Source organism: Myotis myotis, unplaced genomic scaffold (genome assembly GCF_014108235.1).
Source record: "Myotis myotis isolate mMyoMyo1 unplaced genomic scaffold, mMyoMyo1.p scaffold_m19_p_9, whole genome shotgun sequence".
Classification (NCBI taxonomy): domain Eukaryota; kingdom Metazoa; phylum Chordata; class Mammalia; order Chiroptera; family Vespertilionidae; genus Myotis; species Myotis myotis.
In genome coordinates this window covers 82,822,556-82,841,929 of record NW_023416401.1, presented here as the reverse complement: position 1 = coordinate 82,841,929, position 19,374 = coordinate 82,822,556, and the positions used below count along the sequence as shown (strand labels likewise).

At 54.2% G+C, this 19,374-nt stretch overlaps 2 protein-coding genes across 22 annotated transcripts in view; one reads left to right on the top strand and one right to left on the bottom strand.

The window, feature by feature from the left end:
* RIPOR3 (RIPOR family member 3) overlaps nucleotides 1–15,443 on the top strand; it is a 66,188-nt gene extending 50,745 nt beyond the window's left edge. For all 5 annotated transcript variants that reach the window (XM_036321440.1, XM_036321441.1, XM_036321439.1 and 2 more), the window contains 16 exons: nucleotides 607–756; nucleotides 963–1,026; nucleotides 1,345–1,388; nucleotides 1,527–1,652; nucleotides 1,735–1,880; nucleotides 2,944–3,073; nucleotides 4,133–4,705; nucleotides 6,866–6,996; nucleotides 7,419–7,542; nucleotides 8,575–8,710; nucleotides 9,297–9,458; nucleotides 10,350–10,511; nucleotides 11,018–11,220; nucleotides 12,175–12,258; nucleotides 13,891–13,981; nucleotides 14,381–15,443. In XM_036321440.1, the coding sequence (XP_036177333.1) occupies nucleotides 607–756; nucleotides 963–1,026; nucleotides 1,345–1,388; nucleotides 1,527–1,652; nucleotides 1,735–1,880; nucleotides 2,944–3,073; nucleotides 4,133–4,705; nucleotides 6,866–6,996; nucleotides 7,419–7,542; nucleotides 8,575–8,710; nucleotides 9,297–9,458; nucleotides 10,350–10,511; nucleotides 11,018–11,220; nucleotides 12,175–12,258; nucleotides 13,891–13,981; nucleotides 14,381–14,481 (2,427 nt within the window). In that variant the 3' untranslated portion in view covers nucleotides 14,482–15,443. The remainder of the gene's footprint in view (nucleotides 1–606; nucleotides 757–962; nucleotides 1,027–1,344; nucleotides 1,389–1,526; nucleotides 1,653–1,734; nucleotides 1,881–2,943; nucleotides 3,074–4,132; nucleotides 4,706–6,865; nucleotides 6,997–7,418; nucleotides 7,543–8,574; nucleotides 8,711–9,296; nucleotides 9,459–10,349; nucleotides 10,512–11,017; nucleotides 11,221–12,174; nucleotides 12,259–13,890; nucleotides 13,982–14,380) is intronic.
* A 585-nt stretch (nucleotides 15,444–16,028) lies between these two features.
* Nucleotides 16,029–19,374, bottom strand: part of PTPN1 (protein tyrosine phosphatase non-receptor type 1) — a 76,483-nt gene continuing 73,137 nt past the window's right edge. For 7 of the 17 annotated variants that reach the window (XR_004969850.1, XM_036321449.1, XM_036321444.1 and 4 more), the window contains one exon: nucleotides 16,029–18,483. Coding sequence is in view for 8 of the 17 variants with exons in the window: in XM_036321449.1 (XP_036177342.1) it covers nucleotides 18,460–18,483 (24 nt within the window). In the remaining 9 variants the exon portion in view is untranslated. Of the gene's footprint in view, nucleotides 19,242–19,374 lie in introns of all 17 variants that reach the window. The other 10 variants (XR_004969851.1, XR_004969845.1, XR_004969852.1 and 7 more) reach the window with 6 other exon arrangements.

The following is a 19,374-nucleotide window of genomic DNA, read 5'->3' as shown; positions in this document are numbered from 1 at the left end:
CCAGGAGGCCCCTCGGAGCGGGGCGGGGTCCCTGGGTGCTGGGAGGCTGGAGAAGCCGAGGGGGAGCAGAAACTGCAGGCGCTGGGCCCGGGAGGACCTGGAGCTCAATCTGAGAGGCTGGGAGGCTGAGACCACGCGCCCACCATAGAGATGGGAGATGGACGCTCAGAGAGGGACAAGCATTGCCCACGGTCTCACAGCGAGTCCTGCAGGGTCTGACGTCCATGAATTCTTCCATGATCTTGCTTTACACCCCCCGCCCCCTCCAGTAGCCCAGTGGGTGGCAGAATATTACCTCCCTGTTTACTGTTGAAAACTTGGGCAGGGAGAGGGAAGGGCTGCAGTTACCTGTCCAGGGCACTCCTTTCCACGGTGCACTGACCGCACGCCAGCCGCTGCCGAGGGCTGGGATACAAGTGGATGAGACATGGTTCCTGTCCCCGTGGGAGCTATGGGAGCCGGGGGCAAGTGCAGGGTGTAACCACCATCGGGGCTGGGTGGGGGCATTCGCTCAGGGGCAGCCTCTCCCAGAGGGTGAGAGTGACCGGCAGGCCTGGGCCCCTGCCCCTCAGCGTGGGCAGCACCCACCGCCCTGTGCCCCCGCAGGTGGACGAGCTCTACGAGGGCTACTGCATCCAGTGCCGCCTGCGAGACGGCGCCTCCAACATGCAGCAGGCCTTCTCCAGGTGCCCCCCCAGCCGCGCCTCCAGAGAGAGCCTGCAGGAGCTGGGCCGGAGCCTGCAGGAGTGCACCGAGGTGGGCCGCCAGCAGGGGCGCCAGAGGGCAGTGGGGGCCAGGCCCCGCATTAGGGGCGGTGCTCTGGGCCCTGAGGAAGCTCTGCCTGGCAGGGCCTGTGTGTGCCCCTCCGCCCTGCCCTCCGCCCCCCCTCCAGCCCACTCCTCTCACCCCCACCCCGGCTCCGCCTCGGGGCAGGTGCTGAGCCATCCTGTGGGGCTTTGCAGGACATGTGGCTCATAGAGGGGGCCCTGGAAGTCCACTTGGGCGAGTTCCACATCAGGATGAAAGGTAACAGGGCTGAGGGGGTGGGCAGCATCCCCTTCGAGTGGGTGTCAGGCTTCTTGAGGGCCCTGGGACTTCTGCCAAGGCAGGGTGTGGGTCAGAATTCAAGGGTCTTGGCCCAGCCCTGGTCTTGCACTCCTGTGACATGTGACCTCAGGCAGGTCCCGCCCCTTCTCTGAGTTGGATGTGAGGGTCCAGGCCTGTCCACTGTCCATCATGATGGCTCATCTCTGAGTCTGATTCCCTGACTCAGGCGGGGGAGGGGCTGTGACCCACGGAGCAGGGGCAGAGGAGGACAGAGCTCAGCGCATCTCTGTGTTCCAGGCTTGGTGGGCTACGCACGCCTCTGTCCAGGAGACCAGTATGAGGTATGGCCACCCTCCGGGGTTCCTGCCAGACCTTGGGGTCCCAGGGCCCCACCTGGCAGGGAGGGCCCCCATGCAGGTGGCAAGTGGGGGTATTCACCCGGGGCAGCTGACCCACCCCTTCATGGCCCTCGCCCACAGGTGCTCATGCGCCTGGGCCGCCAGCGCTGGAAGCTGAAGGGCCGAATCGAGTCTGACGACAGCCAGACCTGGGACGAGGAGGAAAAGGCCTTCATCCCCACCCTGCACGAGAACTTGGAGATCAAGGTGGGTGGGGCCTAAGGGAAGGGGCAGGGCCAGGGCCTGCGGGGGCTCTGCTCAGCCACCACTCACAACTCCTCACCCCCAGGTGACAGAGCTGCGTGGCCTGAGCTCCCTGGCGGTGGGCACCGTGACGTGTGACATCGCCGACTTCTTCACGACCCGGCCGCAGGTGGTCGTGGTGGACATCACCGAGCTGGGCACCATCAAGCTGCAGCTGGAGGTGCTGTGGAAGTGAGTAGGGGCCAGCCTGGCTCCTGACCCTGCTGCCCCTCCCCAGGGCCAGCCCCAAATTCCCACCTGGAGGGACGCTCACCCAGAGCCTGAGCCCGATGAGTCTCGGTGGCTCCCCCTGGTGGCCTGACCACACTCTAGCATCCACTTTGTGCTGGCCAGCACGGCTGAGGGTGACCCTGAGTGGGGGCGGCTGAAAGGCTTAGAAAAGACAGACAAGAGAATGAAAGCTGGGTCTCAGTGGGACACTGCTTCTCTGAGAGACAGCGATGACGCCCACAAGCCGTGTCTTTATTTTATAGCAGATGCCACGGCAAAGTAAGGGCGTGACCAAGATGTTTACAACATTCTCCTGGGTTTCAATCCTACTCAACTACATGCACCTGAACTCTGTCAAGCCCACATCACTCAGGCACGTGGGGCCACGTGTTCGGACCATAGGTTCAAGCTTACAGCTACAGCTGTTGGCTATAATTGTGCTGGGATGGCTCTGCCCTCCAAGCTGGGACTTGCACGTGGCCATGAGAGGACTGTGCCCTCTTATTAGTCTGAGGCTTGAACCTGTCCAAACACAGTGGCTCCCCACATCCACTCGTGGGCATTTCTGCCCGCATCTCCCACCAGGTGCCCACAGTGCCTGAGTCACGGGCCCTGGTGGTCGGGCTGGGCCCCAGACACCTCTAGCCAGGCCTCTGTGCAAATGAGAGTGAGCAGGTCGCTTCCTGCCGGAGGCTGTACCCAGTCTCCTTGCTTCAGAAGCAGGGTCAGTGAGGCCTTGGGCTCCAGCCTTACCTGTGGCTGGGACTGACCCAGAAGTCCTTCTGGGATGGTGCCCTGTACGAAGGAGGGATCCATTCACATGAGTGGTGGCCAGTCACTGCCCCTTGCCATCGGGCTAAGGGCCCGCAGGGTGGTGGGTGTCTGAGAGACGGTTAAGAAGGTTGAGAATGTGGACCTGGAGTCCCCGGGTAGGGCCTCCATCTCCCCTTCAGTCCCCTGGCCCTGGACGGGCTGAGTGTCCTCTGGGCATCAGTGACACCCTGGCCGCTGCTCTCTCCTCCAGCCCGTTTGATACCGAGAGCTTCCTGGTGTCACCCAGCCCCACAATCAAGTTCTCTGTGGGCAGCAGGAAGGGCTCCTTGTACAACTGGACGCCCCCGAGCACCCCCAGCTTCCGGGAGAGGTACTACCTGGTGAGTGGGCCTCGCCGGGGCAGGGCCGCTGAGGTCCTGCTGGGACTGGTGATGGGGGTGACTTCCCGGGCAGCATGTGGACTGGGCTGGGCAGCCTGGCACCTCTCCATGTAGGTTATCTGGGTGTTTTTCGGTACTTTTTCTTCCTTGACGTTGGCCCCTTTATTCTGGGGCGCTGCTAGACTTGGCTGGTTCTCCTGGATACCTTGAACAAGGGTTTCTGGATGGTTCCGTCACCCTGGCCATGGCCTTGGCTTCCAACTTATTTGTTTTAAACTGAATGTATTTCCAGTAAGTAACACCTTGACATATTATACAGCAAAACATGTCTTTCCTCTGGCCTCCAGGGACCTTAGAGTCATTGTCAACTTCTTCCACACCTTTCTAGAGACACTCGATACCATCTGGGAGCAGATGCGGGCTTTTTCTTTATCTTTTAATCCATAGCAGCCTTTTTAACCCAGCGATGCTTTTGGAGCCTGGAGGTGTGAGGGAGGAATGAGGCAGGGCTCCGAGGCCCTCAGATGAGGGCGTGAAACACCAAATGCTTAATTTCATGACGAGCTGCTGTTGTTTCTATGCCATGAGTGCTTAGGTGTATTTGTGTCAGGTCCTTCCTTCCTCCATGCATTTCACTCATTCAAAACTATATGCCAGGCTCCTCTCCGGGCAGGTGAGGGCTGTGCCCTCAGGGAGCACTGCCTGCCTGAGGGGCAGAAAGACTGGGGGGGAGGTCTGGGGGAGGGTAAAGCAGAACATCCTTTGGCAGGAGGCACAGTCAGTGCAAAGGCCCTGAGGTGGGAATGTGTGAATGAACCTGGAGAGTGTGAGAAACAGCAAGGAGGCCTCTGCGGCTTGGAAGGTGTGAGTTAGAGAGGACGGGGCTAAGAGCAGAGCGGATGCTGGGTGCTACCGGCACCTCCGAGTCCGCTTGGTGGACCTCAGTCACCCGGAGAACGAGGGTATGCAGAACAAGTGTGTGGTGGGGGAGCCCCTCTGGGGGCCTCGCTGTGGTGCCTGGGGTGGCCAGTGAGGCTGATCTTGTGTCCCCCTCTCCAGTCTGTCCTGCAGCAGCCAGCGCAGCAGGCCTTGCTGCTGGGCAGCCCAAGGGCCACGTCCATCCTCAGCTACCTGTCCGACAGCGACCTGCGGGGCCCTGGCCTGTGCAGCCGGAGTCAGGAGCTGCCCGAGATGGACTCCTTCAGCTCTGAGGACCCCCGAGACACCGAGACCAGCACGTCAGCCTCCACCTCGGACGTGGGGTTCCTGCCCTTGGCCATTGGCCCCAACACCTCCCCTGAAGAGGAGGCTCGGGAGGACTCCCCATCCCTGGGCCTCCTGCCAGAGATGGTCCACCTGTCAGGAGGCCCATTTGTGGAGCGGCCTGGCTGGAGGAATTTGGGAGTAGAGAGCCCCAACCTGCCACAGGGCTCCCCACTCCACAGCCGTACGATGCCGGGCAGCCGGACAGACCATGATGAAGGAGAATCCGGGGACAGAGTGGAGGGGCCTGGGGTGACCCTCGAGAGGCCCCTGCAGGAGGTCCTGGATTTACTGAGGTGCACAGACCCCGCCCAGCCCCGGCTCCAGGAGCTGGAGTACCAGGTGCTCAGCTTCAGGGACCGGCTGAAGGTATGTCCGCTCGTTGGAGGCAGCAGCCCTGCTCTGCCAAGGGTGTAGCACCCGGGCCTGGGCCGGCAGCCCGCTCTCTGCACCACCAGGGTAGGCACTGTCTCCTCTCGGGGCCTCAGTTTGCTCGTCTGTCGAGTGGGGATTACAAGAGCCCTCACCGGGCTGGAAGGAGGGTTAGGAGGAAGTGGGGCTCAGAGTGAATAACTTGCTCCACATCCAGCCAGAACCCAGCAAATCTCACCTCTTCTGACCTGAGCAGGTGAGGCAGCCGCTCGACACTAAAATCCAAACGTGGGGCATTCTCACAGCCAGAGCTGGCACCCCCACCCCGAAACCTCCCTACAGGGCCCACGCCAGGGGCCGTTCTCGCGTGGCTCTCAGAGGTGCTGGCCTGGGCAGATTATGCGATTTTAAATTTAAATGTATGTAAAATAAAATGTATCACACCAGCACCTACTTATACATCAATTAGTTTATGAAAACTCACACTGGCGCTGAAACAGCTTAACAGCTCCCGACAAAAACCTGTTCTGTTTCATTCCTTCCCCCCCACCTGCAACTTCACAAATCAGTGCAGGGGAAAGAAAGGTGGATTTCCTATCTAGTAACTTTAAAAAATGTTCACTATTTACCACTGCTATGGGCCTGCCTGAAGATTTCAAGAAAAAACAAGAAGAAAAAGAATAGTACCTTTTTTTTTTTTTTTTTCAATTTCTTAATAGCACTTTTTGGTAGAATAATCTGTCAGGAAGCATGCAGCCTGTCACCTGGAACTTGAGAAATTATACTTCACATAAAAATCTTAAAATCACACTGCGTCGGGCAATAATTTTCAACATCTTGAGGAACTCTTCTTTTTTTGGCAAACCAAGTTAGTAGAATAAAAATGACCACAGGCTATGGTTTTTAGGTTGACTTTTTAAAGAGAAATTATACACACATGTATGTGTGTGTGCATGTGTGTGTATTTACATACGTACTCATTATTCATGGATTCTCTTTTTGTGAATTCATTTACTTGCAAAAATGTATTTATAGCCCCAGAATCAACGTTCATGGTTCTGTCAGGTGCAGAGTGACAGAAACTTTGAGTCACTGACGTGCTCATTGAACAAGGTGCCGTTGCCGTCTTGTTTCAGCTCCCTCACTGTAGATGTGTCCCCTTTGCAGTCTATTATAGTGCTACATTTTTTATATTTTTGTCCTTTTTTTGGTGACTGATCTGTTTTAAAGGCCCCCAGGGCAGGGCTGAAGTGCTGGCCAGTGTCCTAAGTGCAGATGGCAGTGATGTGCCTCCCGGAGAACATACGTGGGTTAGGTGTGAGTCACATGCTGTTGGCTTGAATTCATTTAGGAATAAACAATGCATATGAAGTAAGGTGTCTTTAAACAGAAACACACATAAAACAAGGTTACACACTGGCCGCTGATGAAAATGTGACCCGAGGCTCGAAGCTTCTGCCTTTCCCCGAGGAGCAATGGTTCCAGATCACATCCCGGGGGTCACGGAGACTTTATAGAGCGCTGCGGAGACCGAGGCTCGCACGCATGCATGCTTAGGCCTGCCACCAGGAGGCTCCGAGGACGGAGCAGGGGCAGCCCGACGTGCACCCCGACACGCACCCCTCCATCAGCGCTGCCTCCAACCTCCTCTCCGTCCACATCTCCCTGCGATCCGCAGGCGCCGTTGAACCTCCTGGAGAGGCGTTTGGCCTGACTCACACCATATTTTAAAACTAATTTGAAATCAGTCGTCAATATTTAAAAACAGGGCAGCTTCCCACAAACTCTAGGTTTCCAGCTTTCCTTAGAAAACTGAACGATCTGGCGACACTGGCCCCGGGGTCCGAAGCGGGCGGTGCCAGCTGGAGCAGCCGCTTGCCTCTCCGGGGAGGGCACCCCCTCTCCTACTTTGCATGGTCCCCCACTCCTTCCCCCACTGTCTCTTGCCCTGTCCCCGTGGGTGTCTGTGACCAGTTGAGACTTTTAGGACCTGTCTCCCTTGAGCTTTTGCACCAGACCTTGTCACATGCCACTCGGGAGGCTGCTTGGGGAGTGCTGTGCCCCGTGCTCATCGCCCGCTTGGGAGAGGCTGTTAGGGTGGGGGTGCTGGACGCGGGGAGTGGGGAAGGCTGCCCTGAGGTCTTGCTCCGTTCACAGCCCCGCGGAGGCCGCCGGGAGCACAGCTCGGCCGAGAGCCTGATGGAATGCATCCTGGAGAGCTTCGCCTTCCTCAACGCCGACTTTGCCCCCCACGAGCTGTCCCTTTTTGGGGGTCCCCAGGGTCCCCGGTGAGTGCTCCCGCCAGCACTGACCAGGTGACCAGCCTTAGCCCCTTTCTTCCTTTCTATCCGCCTCCTGCCTACGTCTCCCTCTGCCCGATTGGTATTTATTCTAATAATTTCTTGTGCCCCCTCCCTCCACCCCCCCATGCCCACTGCCTGATACAGAGCAGGTCCCCAGGGACCAGAGTGAAGAGAATAGCTCGGCCTAGCCCCGAGCTTTCTGTTCCCAGCAATGGGCTTCTTTTGAATCTTAAAAAATAAATAATGATGGAGGACGCAGTAGAACCTCTAACCTTGACCTGACAGGCAGCCACTGCTCCCGTCCCCTCAGCTCCCACAGCACCCTGGTCTCCCTGGTCACAGCTCTCCCGGGAGGGCGGGTTCCCTCTGCCCAACCAGATGGTCACCCAGTTCTCCACTCAACTCAGAAAGGACAGGACCCGGCCCCCACCGCCATCACTGAGAGAGTCATCCCGGGAGCTCACCACTGGTGCCCCAGAGCTGGACACGCTGCTGACGGTCCACCTCCAAGTCTGCAAGGCTCTGCTGAAGGTGCTAAGGGGCCTGGGGCCAGGGGGGTGAGGTGCTAAGGGACCTGGGGCCAGGGGGGTGAGGTGCTAAGGGACCTGGGGCCAGGGGGGTGAGGTGGAAAGGGACCTAGGGTCAGGGGGGTGAGGTGCTAAGGGACCTGGGGCCAGGGGGGTGAGATGGAAAGGGACCTAGGGGCAGGGGGGTGAGGTGCTAAGGGACCTGGGGCCAGGGGGGTGAGGTGGAAAGGGACCTAGGGGCAGGGGGGTGAGGTGCTAAGGGACCTGGGGCCAGGGGGGTGAGGTGCTAAGGGACCTGGGGCCAGGGGGGTGAGGTGCTAAGGGACCTGGGGCCAGGGGGGTAGGTGGAAAGGGACCTGGGGCCAGGGGGGTGAGGTGCTAAGGGACCCGGGGCCAGGGGGGTGAGATGGAAAGGGAGGGACTGGCCCGGGGGCCCGGGAGGGGTTGGGAGTTCTCTGCAAAGGGCTGACCTTGACGGTGGCAGGGAGCACGGTGCAGAGACCAGAGGCCCGCACCTTGAGAGCCATTGAGATTGAGAAGGTTCCCCTGGGGAAGCATCAGGCCAGGCCTGGGGGAGTCATGTGGTTCTTATGCAGCCCAAGCCCTGACTCAAAGGCAGTGGCTGGGACGCCTTCAGTCGCAGAAGCCAGAACTCCAATCCAAACTGGCTCAACCCAAAGAGAAAATCCATTGGCTCAAAGAATTGACCAGCCCAGAGGTGGGCTTCAGGCCCGGCTGGATCCAGGGTTTCAGATGCCATCATGCCTGGGCCTCTCCCTCTCAGCTCTGCTTTCTTGTGTGGGTTGGCTTTGCTCTCAGGCAGGCTGGTCCCTGCTGGTGGCAAAGGCCGCCCGTGGCAGCTCCAGTTGGACCCTGTGTCTCAGCCACTGTGGTGGAGGGGGCACTCCCAGGGGACAGCCAAGGAGCTACCACAGGGGTAGAAAGGATGGGCCCGGGCCGGTGAGGGCCACGGTCGTGACGACTGACATCAGAGGGCGTGTCCGTGCTAACCTGGAGCATGTGGGTTGCTTCCCAGAAACTGGCCTCCCCTAATCTGTCAAGGATGGTCCAGGAGAGCCTTCTGGAAGAAGCTGCACAGCAAAAGCAGGTTCTGGAGACTCTGTCTATGCTGGATTTTGAGAAGGTCAGAGAGGCAACGTCTGTTGAAGAGAGTAAGTAACTGCCCACCACCGGCTGCTCATGTGAATGGCGCACAGGGACAGGCTTTGAGGGCAGGCGAGCTCGTCTCCCTTCCTGACGTCCAGTTAACCGGAGCCCGGGGTGTCTGGCTGGACTGGGCTCAGAGACACTGTGGGGGTGGGAAGGGAGGCCACACAGCCTTGGAGAAAGAGGCACCCGCTCTGTGGTCAGCTGGGTGACTCTGGGCCTCTGAGCCTCAACTTCCCCATCTGGGCAATGGGTCGGTGAAGGAATCCTCAGGACACACTCCAGGCGCACAGCATGCGCTCACGTAAACAGCAGCTGTGACCCCAGTTGGGCCTCTGCCCCGGGGCCTCCCCTTGTCCATGAGGACAGGCTGGTGACAGGAGTCACCCGGGCTGCTGTGAGGACTGTGGGTGGTGACCCGGGTGAGGTGCTGAGAGCTGAAGCTGCTTGTCTTCTCTCTGTCACTGTGGAGTGTGGGAAAAGGACACTGCATGTCACCCCTCAGCTCCCGACCTCAAGTCCCAGTGGAGGGAAACCTTCGGGCCCTGTGCTCGCTCTTCCGCACAGTCGGGTCTGAGCCTGGGCTCTCAGTCCTTCCGCAGGCCGCACGGAGGAAGGGCTGCCTGAGGCTGTGGAGGGGGTGCACAGAGCCCGGCGGGGTCCTGGCCTGCCCCGCCCCCACGCTCCTGAACCAGCTCAAGAAGACGTTCCTGCACAGAATCCGGGGCAAGTACCCGGGACAACTGGAAATAGGTAACTCCCTGTCCCCCTGAGACGCTGCCCCCCGTCTCCGGGCTTCAGTGATGCCACAGCGGGCCTCACCACCATGCTAGCTGCCCTGAGTGTCTTCATGGCATCAGCATGACTGCAAACACCTCCTTCTGCTGGGGAGAACGAGGGGCCTGTGAGCCTGCAGTTAGTGGGCTGGGCCTTTTCCTGGGGGCAGGGTCCATGGCTTCCACCAGAACCTTGAAGGGTTAAGAAAGAACCTTCATGGAAGGTAGGCAAGCCTTTGTCTGCCCTGCAGGGTGGGCTCAGAAGGCACCGCATTTCCTGCTCACAGCTGGAGGGGACACTCATACTCCAGAAGCTGGCCGACTGTCAGCAGCTCTGACCCCGACCTGGGCTGCTCAGTTGCCTGCATATTCCCAGTCCTGGCCCCAGCCATGGGGTGCCCCCAAGACCACCCACACCCGGGCCTGCGTGTGACCCCACCTGGAGCCCCCTCCTTCCCCGGGCACAGGCGGTGCAGGGAGGGACACCCACCCACATGCCCTCAGAAAGCCTTTAAGCCAGCGGTTCTCAACCTGTGGGTCGTGACCCCTTTGGCGGTCGAATGATCCTTTCACAGGGGTCGCCTAAGACCATCCTGCACATCAAACCAAGAAATTGGACCCCTATGCCTTTTAGGTTCCTGGACCTGTGACATTACGATTCATAACAGTAGCAAAACAGTAGCAACATTACAGTTATGAGGTAGCAACGAAAATAATTTTATGGTTGGGTCACAACATGAGGAACTGTATTTAAAGGGCCAGAAGGTTGAGAACCACTGCTTTAAGCTGACCTGGCCTCGCCAGCTAAGAAGCTCCTAGGGGGCGAGGTCTCTGTGTCTCACAGCCCCGTGCTGTGTCTCCTTGCCAGCGTGCCGCAGGCTCCTGGAGCAGGTGGTCAGCTGCAGCGGGCTGCTCCCCGGAGCTGGCCTCCCCGAAGAGCAGACTGTCACCTGGTTCCAGTTTCACAGTTACCTGCAGAGGCAGAGCGTCTCGGACCTGGAGAAGCACTTTGCCCAGCTCACCAAGGAAGGTAGGGGCTGGGAGCGTGACCGGTGGCCTCACAGCCACGTGCAACAGCAAAGGGACTCCAGCCGTGGAGGCCCCTGTCCCAGCTCCCAGAAGCCAGCTTTGAAGAACCACTGCATCTTTCCCCTCCAGCTGTTCTTTTAAGAACCCCAATTTAATGAGACCCCGCATTCAGCCCCTGTGATGAGATTAGCTCTAGGGGAAGAAGGCTTCTCTCAGCATAGAGCAGAAGTCACAGCTGTCTATGATAGGAAGCTCGACTGGTCTGCGACCCTGAAGTCTGGGCTGGGGCTGTATCGGTTTTCAGGGCGGACTGGATCCCTTGCTAGAAAGCCTTCCTAGAGGTTCCAGGAGGCCCTGCTCAAACCAGTCCAGATGGGCTTGGTGACCACATGGGCTTGATCTGGGACTTGCTTCTCCATGGCTAATGCCATGGCCAAACCAACCTGCAGCGGGACAGCCCAGCCACCATCAGAGGGGACCCCGGGCTCACTTTTCCGTCTCTTCCAGTAACCCTCGTGGAGGAGCTGCAGCGCACGGGGCAGGCCAAGGCCGTCAGGAAGTTGCAGGGGAAGCGGCTGGGCCAGCTCCAGCCCCTGCCCCAGACCTTAAGGGCCTGGGCCCTGCTCCAGCTGGACGGGCCTCCCAAGGTGTGCAGGGCGGCCAGCGCGTCTCTGGCCAGCGCAGCCAAGAACAAGAGCTTTCGGGAAAAGGTATGTATGAGGGGAGGTGGCAGCCTCCTGGCCGTAGGTGTGGGAGGTGGAGGAAGGGAGGCTCTCTCTCGGAAAAGACCAAGGTGTGTGTGACGGGGGCTGCACTTGCCGCAGGGTATTTGGACTTAGGGATGCTCCAAACATGCACACAGGTCTCCTCACGCCGTCGCCATCGGCAGCACCAGGCCTGGGAGGAACCACATGCCACCCCCCTCCCTCACCTCAGTGTTTCTAAAGCAACGTTATCTATTTGGTCTTTGCGATGTCACGCGCATGTTTCTTAGAATTCCAGTGGTCATCCTCATTTACTTGCAATTAATGTGTAGCTGGCTGGTTGTGTTCAGTCCACTTTTTGAAAACCAAGAAATTGGACCCCTATGCCTTTTAGGTTCCTGGACCTGTGACTATTCTAGATTTAAGATATCAGCCCCCGAGGAGGGCAATATTCGGGCCTTACTGTAGCCTCAGGCTCATCCCTATGTGCTTACAACAATTTTGTGAAGCAAGTGCCAACTTTATTTTCCAGAGGAAGTGACTTGGCCATGGTCATGTGACCAAGGGGGCAGGGGCAGAGCTGTGACTGGAAGAGGGTGAGGGAGGGGAGATGCTTTTCCGTCTGTGTGTCCAGTTCTGTTGTCCCGGCCGAACATCCGACCCTGAGTTAGCATTTCCTCTAGACAGCAGTTCGGGAATGCATTTCATAGAGATTAGACAAAAAGAGCTTTCTGCACTCGACTGCCACCAGACCAGTGTTTTTAGAGAGAAGCTCAGTACTGTAGTATACATCTCGGGACTTTGCACCTGGCCCAAAGATTAATGGATCATGGCCTGATTTTTGTTTAGAAAAAGGTAAGGGCTTGACTTACTGGCAGCAACTGGGGGACCAGCCGTGGGCACCGTGGACTGTGCTTCCGGCACCCTCCCCCCTTCATTCACAGCAGCCTCATTCCCCAGGCTTTGCTTTTCTACACCAACGCCCTGACCGAGAATGATGCGAAACTCCAGCAAGCTGCATGCATGGCACTGAAACAGCTCCGGGTGAGTGCAACCTGTCCTCACGGTGACGGAGAAGCCTGCTTGTGGTTAAAGTTAGTTCAAAACTTTTCCACCAGGACCAAAAAGATAATAGTAATAATAAAAATCACTGCTGGCAAAAAGGGAGCTTCAGAGCTGGCCTGAGAGGAGCAGCCGGCAGCCCCACCAGCCGTGAGCATCTGCTTTGTCTCTGATGAAGAGCAGCTGGCTCCAGAAATTCACTTCTGAACTCCTGCATCATCTGCTTTAATATCGATTAAAAATGTCTAAAAGCTCATTGTAGAGGACAAAGAGTGTAAAACATATGTACATTACCCATCATCCTAACAGAGGAAACTACCGACATTTTGGTATACTTCCTTTTTGTTTGTGGGCATGTGTGGGCACTGAAAATTGATATTATAGTTTAAAAACCGTGAACAAAATAATAACTTTTTGAGTTAGACTGGTAATGCCTTGGAATTTTTTTTTTTTTTTTTAAATATATTTTATTGATTTTTTACAGAGAGAAAGGGAGAGAGATAGAGAGTTAGAAACATCGATGAGAGAGAAACATCGATCAGCTGCCTCCTGCACATCTCCCACTGGGGATGTGCCCGCAACCCAGGTACATGCCCCTGACCGGAATCGAACCTGGGACCCTCCAGTCCGCAGGCCGACGCTCCATCCACTGAGCCAAACCGGTTTCGGCAAAATAATAACTTTTTGAGTTAGACTGGTAATGCCTTGGAATTTTTTATAAAGGATCTATCAAAGTTACACCTTAATTTAACCTACTCCCCTACTCTTCTTGTAGATATTTTAGGTTCATTATCCATTTATTATAAATAATGTCATTATAAGCATTTTTGTGCATAAAGCTTCAACCTCACTGCATCTAGAATTCTCATTTAAAAAAACAATTGCCAATTTACTAGGTGAAAAATAGTCCAGCACAGATTAAACACCCCATTCACTCTGGAACGGTTTGGTTATAATCAAATAGCCAGCCAGGGTTCCCAGTACAGGGTGCTGAAGTGCACTCTGTTCCTTGGCCCTGGAGAGCAGCCTGGGGTCAGGGGTCCCGAATTGGGGCCCCTGACTGCCCCTCTCCTAGTCTGACCTGGAGGGAATGGTTGGGAGACCAGGGAGGAGGTAGCAAGGTCTAGAGGGTATCAGATCTTCTCATTTTCAAGATGGGCCTGCCAGCTGTCCATACATCAATGCTAGTGGCCTATTTGCTGGCAGGTGTCAGTACTGAAAAATGAGACCCTTGCATTGGTGCTTTGGATGAACCTGAGCCCACTAGAGCAGCCCAGAGCCTTCAGGAAAAAAATCGGGCTCCAGACCATGCTAGGGCTGGTCCTGCAGGCTTCTACAAGTGGATTCTACCTGCTACCTAAAATGTCTCCTAATGGCCTTAGCAGCATGGCTCAGTGGTTGAGCGTCGACCTATTGACCAGGAGGTCACGGTTCGATTCCTGATCAGGGCACATGCCCAAGTTGTGGGCTCGATCCCCAGTAGGGGGCGGGCAGGAGGCAGCCCATCAATGATTCTCTCTCATCACTGATGTTTCTCTCTCTCTCCCCCTCTTCCTTCTTCTCTGAAAGCAGTAATAATAAAAAAGTCTCCTAATGGATCTTTTTCCCAAGCAGGGCATCGAAAGCATTGATCAGATTGCTGGCCTGTGCCAATCTGACCTGGAGGCTGTGCGAGCGGCAGCCCGGGAAGCCACGCTGTCATTCGGTAAAGTGCGCCATCAATCGTTATGTGCAGCGGGGTCCCCGGGTCCTTAGCAAGGTTGTGCTGGAGCAGCCACGGCCAGCTCTCAAAAGAGGAAAATTAGCTCATGGGATGGCCATTGCTAGCAACCGTTTAACTGTATTTGGCCAAGGCAAGTTTCCTTCATGGTTAAGGTGGCAAGAAGTGCTTTATTTCCTCCTCAAACGTCAGTCTGTTTCTTGGGAATGAAAGCAGATGCAAGGGACATGATTCAGTAGACTCTGTCTTGGACATAAGGGCGAGGCACGAGTCGGCCAGTTAGGTGCACCCCAATGCCCCTGGCCCCTGAGACCCAGTGTCAGTAACTGCTAAGGCCAGCCAAGGCAGGGAACAATCTGGTGACAAATCATCTTAATATTACAGGTGAAAAAGGCCGCTTCGCTTTTGAGAAAATGGACAAACTTTGCTCAGAACAGAGAGAAGCCTTTTTCCAGGAGGCAGATGTTGAAATCACAATATTTTAAAAAAAACCTCAGCCGATGAGCTCAAATCTGGCATCTTTGTTTTTGCTGCTGCCCAGTCCTGACATGGGCCGAGCTGAGGATGGGGGCACGCTGTGTGCGCCCTGAAGTGTGAGCTGGCCAGAGTTCTCCGAGTCTCAGATCAGTTATAAAGCCCCAGGGAACAAGTGGGACTTTTGTACAGGAGCACAAGGGATGTACAGCACTTCACAGGCCGGCCACTTCAACCAACCGATCAGCTTTTGGCTTTGAGAATTTGTTCCCCAGGATGCAGAGCCAGCCATGCTATGAAGGAGTTGAGGCCTGGAATAAAAGGCTCCAAGATGACCTTGTCTCCTTGCAGTCAGTTGGCTCAGCACCTCTGGCTCAACAAATACTGGGACTGTGGAGGCCGGTAGGCCTATGAGCTTGATAAGGAGAGTGCAGTGGGTCCAGTCATTTCCACTGTACAGAGCCAGGGGTTCTGATTCAACTCTTAACCTGAGCCGTGGCCCAAATGCCTGGTGACAGACCGCTGCCCATGGACCGTCTTTCCACCATGTTCCAGAGCACAAAGGAAAGCAGAAGCCTCGAGTGTCACGTCAGTAAAAGCATTCACTGTGACCTCACTAAACAAAGTGAAGTCCAACTTCTGAAGCAAGTCAGCTTAGGGCCTATTAAATAAATTGCTTCAGGCGCCATAGTTGGTGTGAGAGTTCACTGAACGGCATGTTGCTTTAAAGACACAAAGTTAGTTTCCTGTTAAGTCTAAGACTCGAATGTGTCCTGAGCTTTTGTGTTAATGATGTCAAGATAACCTGGTTGTGCATGTGGCTATCAACAATGGCATCCGAGAATTCTGTAACTTAAACATTCTCATTTATGTTTCCTATATATATTTTGTGTTTTTCGATTTAACTTAGTATTTATTTGATTTGTTTATATGTTGAACTTTCTGAAATTTCAATTAAAAAGAACAATTTTTATTGGTGTTTCATTTTATCTGAAAAAAATAAATAGTGGTTCTTTTCAAACATCCCGCTGGGGGAAGCTGCCCTCCTGTCCCCGAGTGCGCTTGCTCCAGCGTGACGCTGTGGAGTGGGCTCTCCCACACAGGCAAGTGTAGGAAAGGCAGTGTGCCCCGAGGATTCTCTTAAGGCTCCCAGACGCCCTCTCCTACCCAGACACCATGAGGTCTGGCCTTTGCCTGGCCTTTGGCCCCATCTGATTTCTGTTCCAAAGTCACAAATTTAGTTTTTTCCACACTGGCATTCCACCTCTTCATAAAAGCCTAGATGCCATTTTTTGGTATGTGAAACAGATTGAAGTGACCGTGGGTGTGGCACTATCATCCTGGCCGCCACAGTGGGTATTGTGTGGTCACATGACCATGACTGTGCTGGTTTCCCACTTCTAGGATCCTGCCAGGAGGCCAAGCATAAACAGTTCACTCAGCAGCCAGCCATGAAACAGTCAGAAAGCCTTGAAGGATGTAAGAAAATTCTTTGTACTCCCTTTGCAACATTTTGCAAGTCTGAAATTATTTCAAAACAAAAAGCCAAAAAAATCACTTTAGGGGAGATTTACATTTATTTTGTACAAAAAAGGAAGACTACATGATTTTGCACATCTTACTATTTCCACGTCAATTCTACATCGAACATGACCGTACGGAGGTACTGAGATGCGGTAACAACCACTGTGTCTCACAGGCAGTTGGTTAAGAGGCATGTTCTTGAGGTCTGAACAGCTTTTCAAACAACTTGTGCAAGTCTGTTAGGTTATCCAAGGGCCCTATGTTCCAAAGGTGGGTTCCGCTGAAGGAAATGGGCTGAGGCAGGACGTGTTTAATGAACTCCCGCTCAGGAAAAGCCCCAGTGCCCCTCGTGGAGGGCTTGTGATTCCTACATGTGGAAACTTGTAACCCTGCTTGACAGCATCTGCCTCACATCAGCAGGGATGGAAAGCAGGGTTGTCCATTCTGGTTTAGGCCCAGTTAAGCAAAGAAATGGGAAGCACCCCAAATCGATATTCTTTAGAAAAAAAATTTTTATTGTTGCAACTAAAATGCAAACCCATCGTTTTTATATGGCAAGTTGGAAAACTGTACAGTTTGACAGTTCTGTGAAATCACAGAAGACCCTGAGACGCACCCCCCGCCCCACCCCATCATGCATCCACGTATACACACACCTGAAAAGGTATTATACCAAAACACCTCGCTTTTTTTGTTTGTTTTTATTTTTTTAAAAATGGTTTATTCCATGGCCATTGTAAAAAATAATGACCTGCTGAGTAAATATTGGTTTAAGGCATATAGCAGAGCAGCTCGCTACTTCTCTAACATACGTGTAACAAGATGGAGAGCCATCTGTTTTCCAAAGATAGGTTAAACCATTATATCCATTTTGAAATGCTACTATATATACACACTCAAACTACTACATACATATACAGGACTTCAAAAACAATAAGCCCAACTCAGAATGCTCACAGCCTGGCGCCTCGGCCTCACCCACACCTCACAAGGCTCTGCGGGGCGATGTCTCAAATGTTCCCACCACAGAGTTTCTCTGCACGGGCTTCTGACACGTGAAAGGCAAAATGTGAAAATGCTGGCAAAAGAGCAGCTCATGAGCTACAGCTGCCTTTTTTTCTTGTTAAAAAAGCCACTTAATGTGGAGGTCTTAAGTTCCCCTCACAAGAAGAGTCGTGAGCACCATCAGTCCCCAGGGTTCAAGGGCAGGGGCAGACAGGCCTCTCTCAGCAAGGCCCTCCCGACTGAGACAGCAGCCGGCTGACTCCAAGGGACCATCATCATCCAGGTTGCTTCAAGTGTGGTTTCCAACAGTTGCCTTGGTTCAAAATCACAGTCTTCTCAAGAAGAGTGTGCACTTGGGATAGTGGAGGCTGATCCCAAAGGTGTGTGTGCAGGGGACCCTGCTTGCCTAAACGTCCAGAGCGTGAGGTGTGACTATGGCTTCCCATCTCCTTGGAATGTTTGAGTTACAGTGGGACCCAGCCGGACCTCACCAGGAAGTCACCAGAGTTTCATGCCAGGAATTAGGCCAGTATCTGTTACTGGAAACATCCCTCCAGTGCTGAACAGCAAATAGTTCAGCAACAGTCTTAGGAACCACAGCACGTAATGATCTGATCATGCAAGGAGAAATTTGACTTATACACGAGGACACTTTATAAGCAGAGATCTAAGTATTTCAAGCACGTGGTATTTGATCAGGACACAAGACTGAACATGCATTCTAATACCCACGGGGAAAGCGGTGATGGAGAATAAAGTTCTAGTAGATAAAACTGGGGCGGGGAATAACCGGACAGTCATCTCCTGTCATGTATGTTAAATATCCAAGTGTTCGTTATATATTACCCCACTGCTCTATAAACAAATGCCAAACCTCCTCTCACATTACCCACAGTGTCATGAAATACCCACTGCTCACAGCTGTCCTCCTTCCTCTGACACAGTGGGCTCATGGCAAAGTCATACGTTCTCAGCACTACCTGAGGGTTTATTATTGTACTTTTTGAGAAAGCCTTTCATGCAAGGCTGACATCAAAACGTTTTAATACATTATTGGTTTAAGAAAATGCTAGTGCACTATGGATGCCTCTGGGGAAAAATAAAAAATAAATATGGAGTGGAGAGGCTCACAACACGCAGTCTCCGCAGAATCTCCCGGGAAAAGCCGTGTGCCGCCCTGCACAGGCCACCTTCCTCTGTGCCACCAGCATGGGACCCTCTTCTGCTCTCCTCAAAAAGACAGGTTGTGGATTTGGTACATAAAGAAGGGGAGGGGGGGAAGTAAAAGGAAAGGGGTAGTTTCAAACTACCAACAGCTGGGGAGGGTAGTTTCAGTGCAGGGCAAACATCTGCCCCGTCAAACTGGCCACGCTGTGCGTCGGCCCTTACCTACCACGTTGCCTGCTAGTCAGGTGCGGGCTCTGTGAGCGGAGCGGGCAGTGGGGTGGAGGTGGGTCAGATTATGTGTTGCTGTTGAACTGGAACTGGAATGAAACCAAACATTTTCAGTTGAGCCCAGACCCGCCCAGCTGCAGACTTGGCACTACCTGGCCACCCCCAAACCCTGGCCACTACCTGGCCACTCCCACCCCTTCCAAACATCATCCCTAAGGAAAAACTGTGTGTTACTAAACCATCTGATACACTCAAAGATGGTCACCTGAAAAGAGGTAAAATTTTTAAATGATAAAAGTCTTGTGAGGTTATTTCCATGACCAGAGTTTTGAAGCTAATCCTCCCTTCCCCTTGCTTTAACAGCAACTCACTTCTCAGGTGTGGGTGTCTACTGAAATGGCGTTTACAGTCCAAATCAAGTGGAAACTGCTCCTTCTGGATCTCAATGGCAGGGTAAAAAGCCGGTGGCCACCCACCCTGTGGTGACCTCTGACCCTGAGGCAGGGTTCTCAAGGAACCCCGTTTTTGGATGGGTGCTGAGGGCAGGACATGAGCAAGATGGCTGCTACAAGGGATCAATGGAGACACGAATGAGGGAAAACCAGTGGGGACACCCTGAGCAAAAGCACAAGCCAGGTTTAATGCCTACAGACGGCCTTTTGTTGTTTTTCTTCTTAAGTGGGAAAGCTGGCAGGACCGGGCCAAGCTCTGCGCACAGCCGAGGAAGTGACTGAGCAAGTCAGCGTCCTATACCTTAGGCCCTCTTCTGCAGAGGACTCTCATTCCTCAAAGTGTGGGAGCCTTTCCCTGGGAAATCCAACAGACACTGTGTATCGGGCTACACCAGCTGAGGGTATAAGAAAGTTTCATAAGCGCCTAGTCTGTTCCCCCGCAGAAATAACAAAAAGCTGCTTTTTATAAAGGTTAAAAACAACAATGTGTTGTAACTCTATTTTCCCCCCAAAAACAAATGAAAAAAA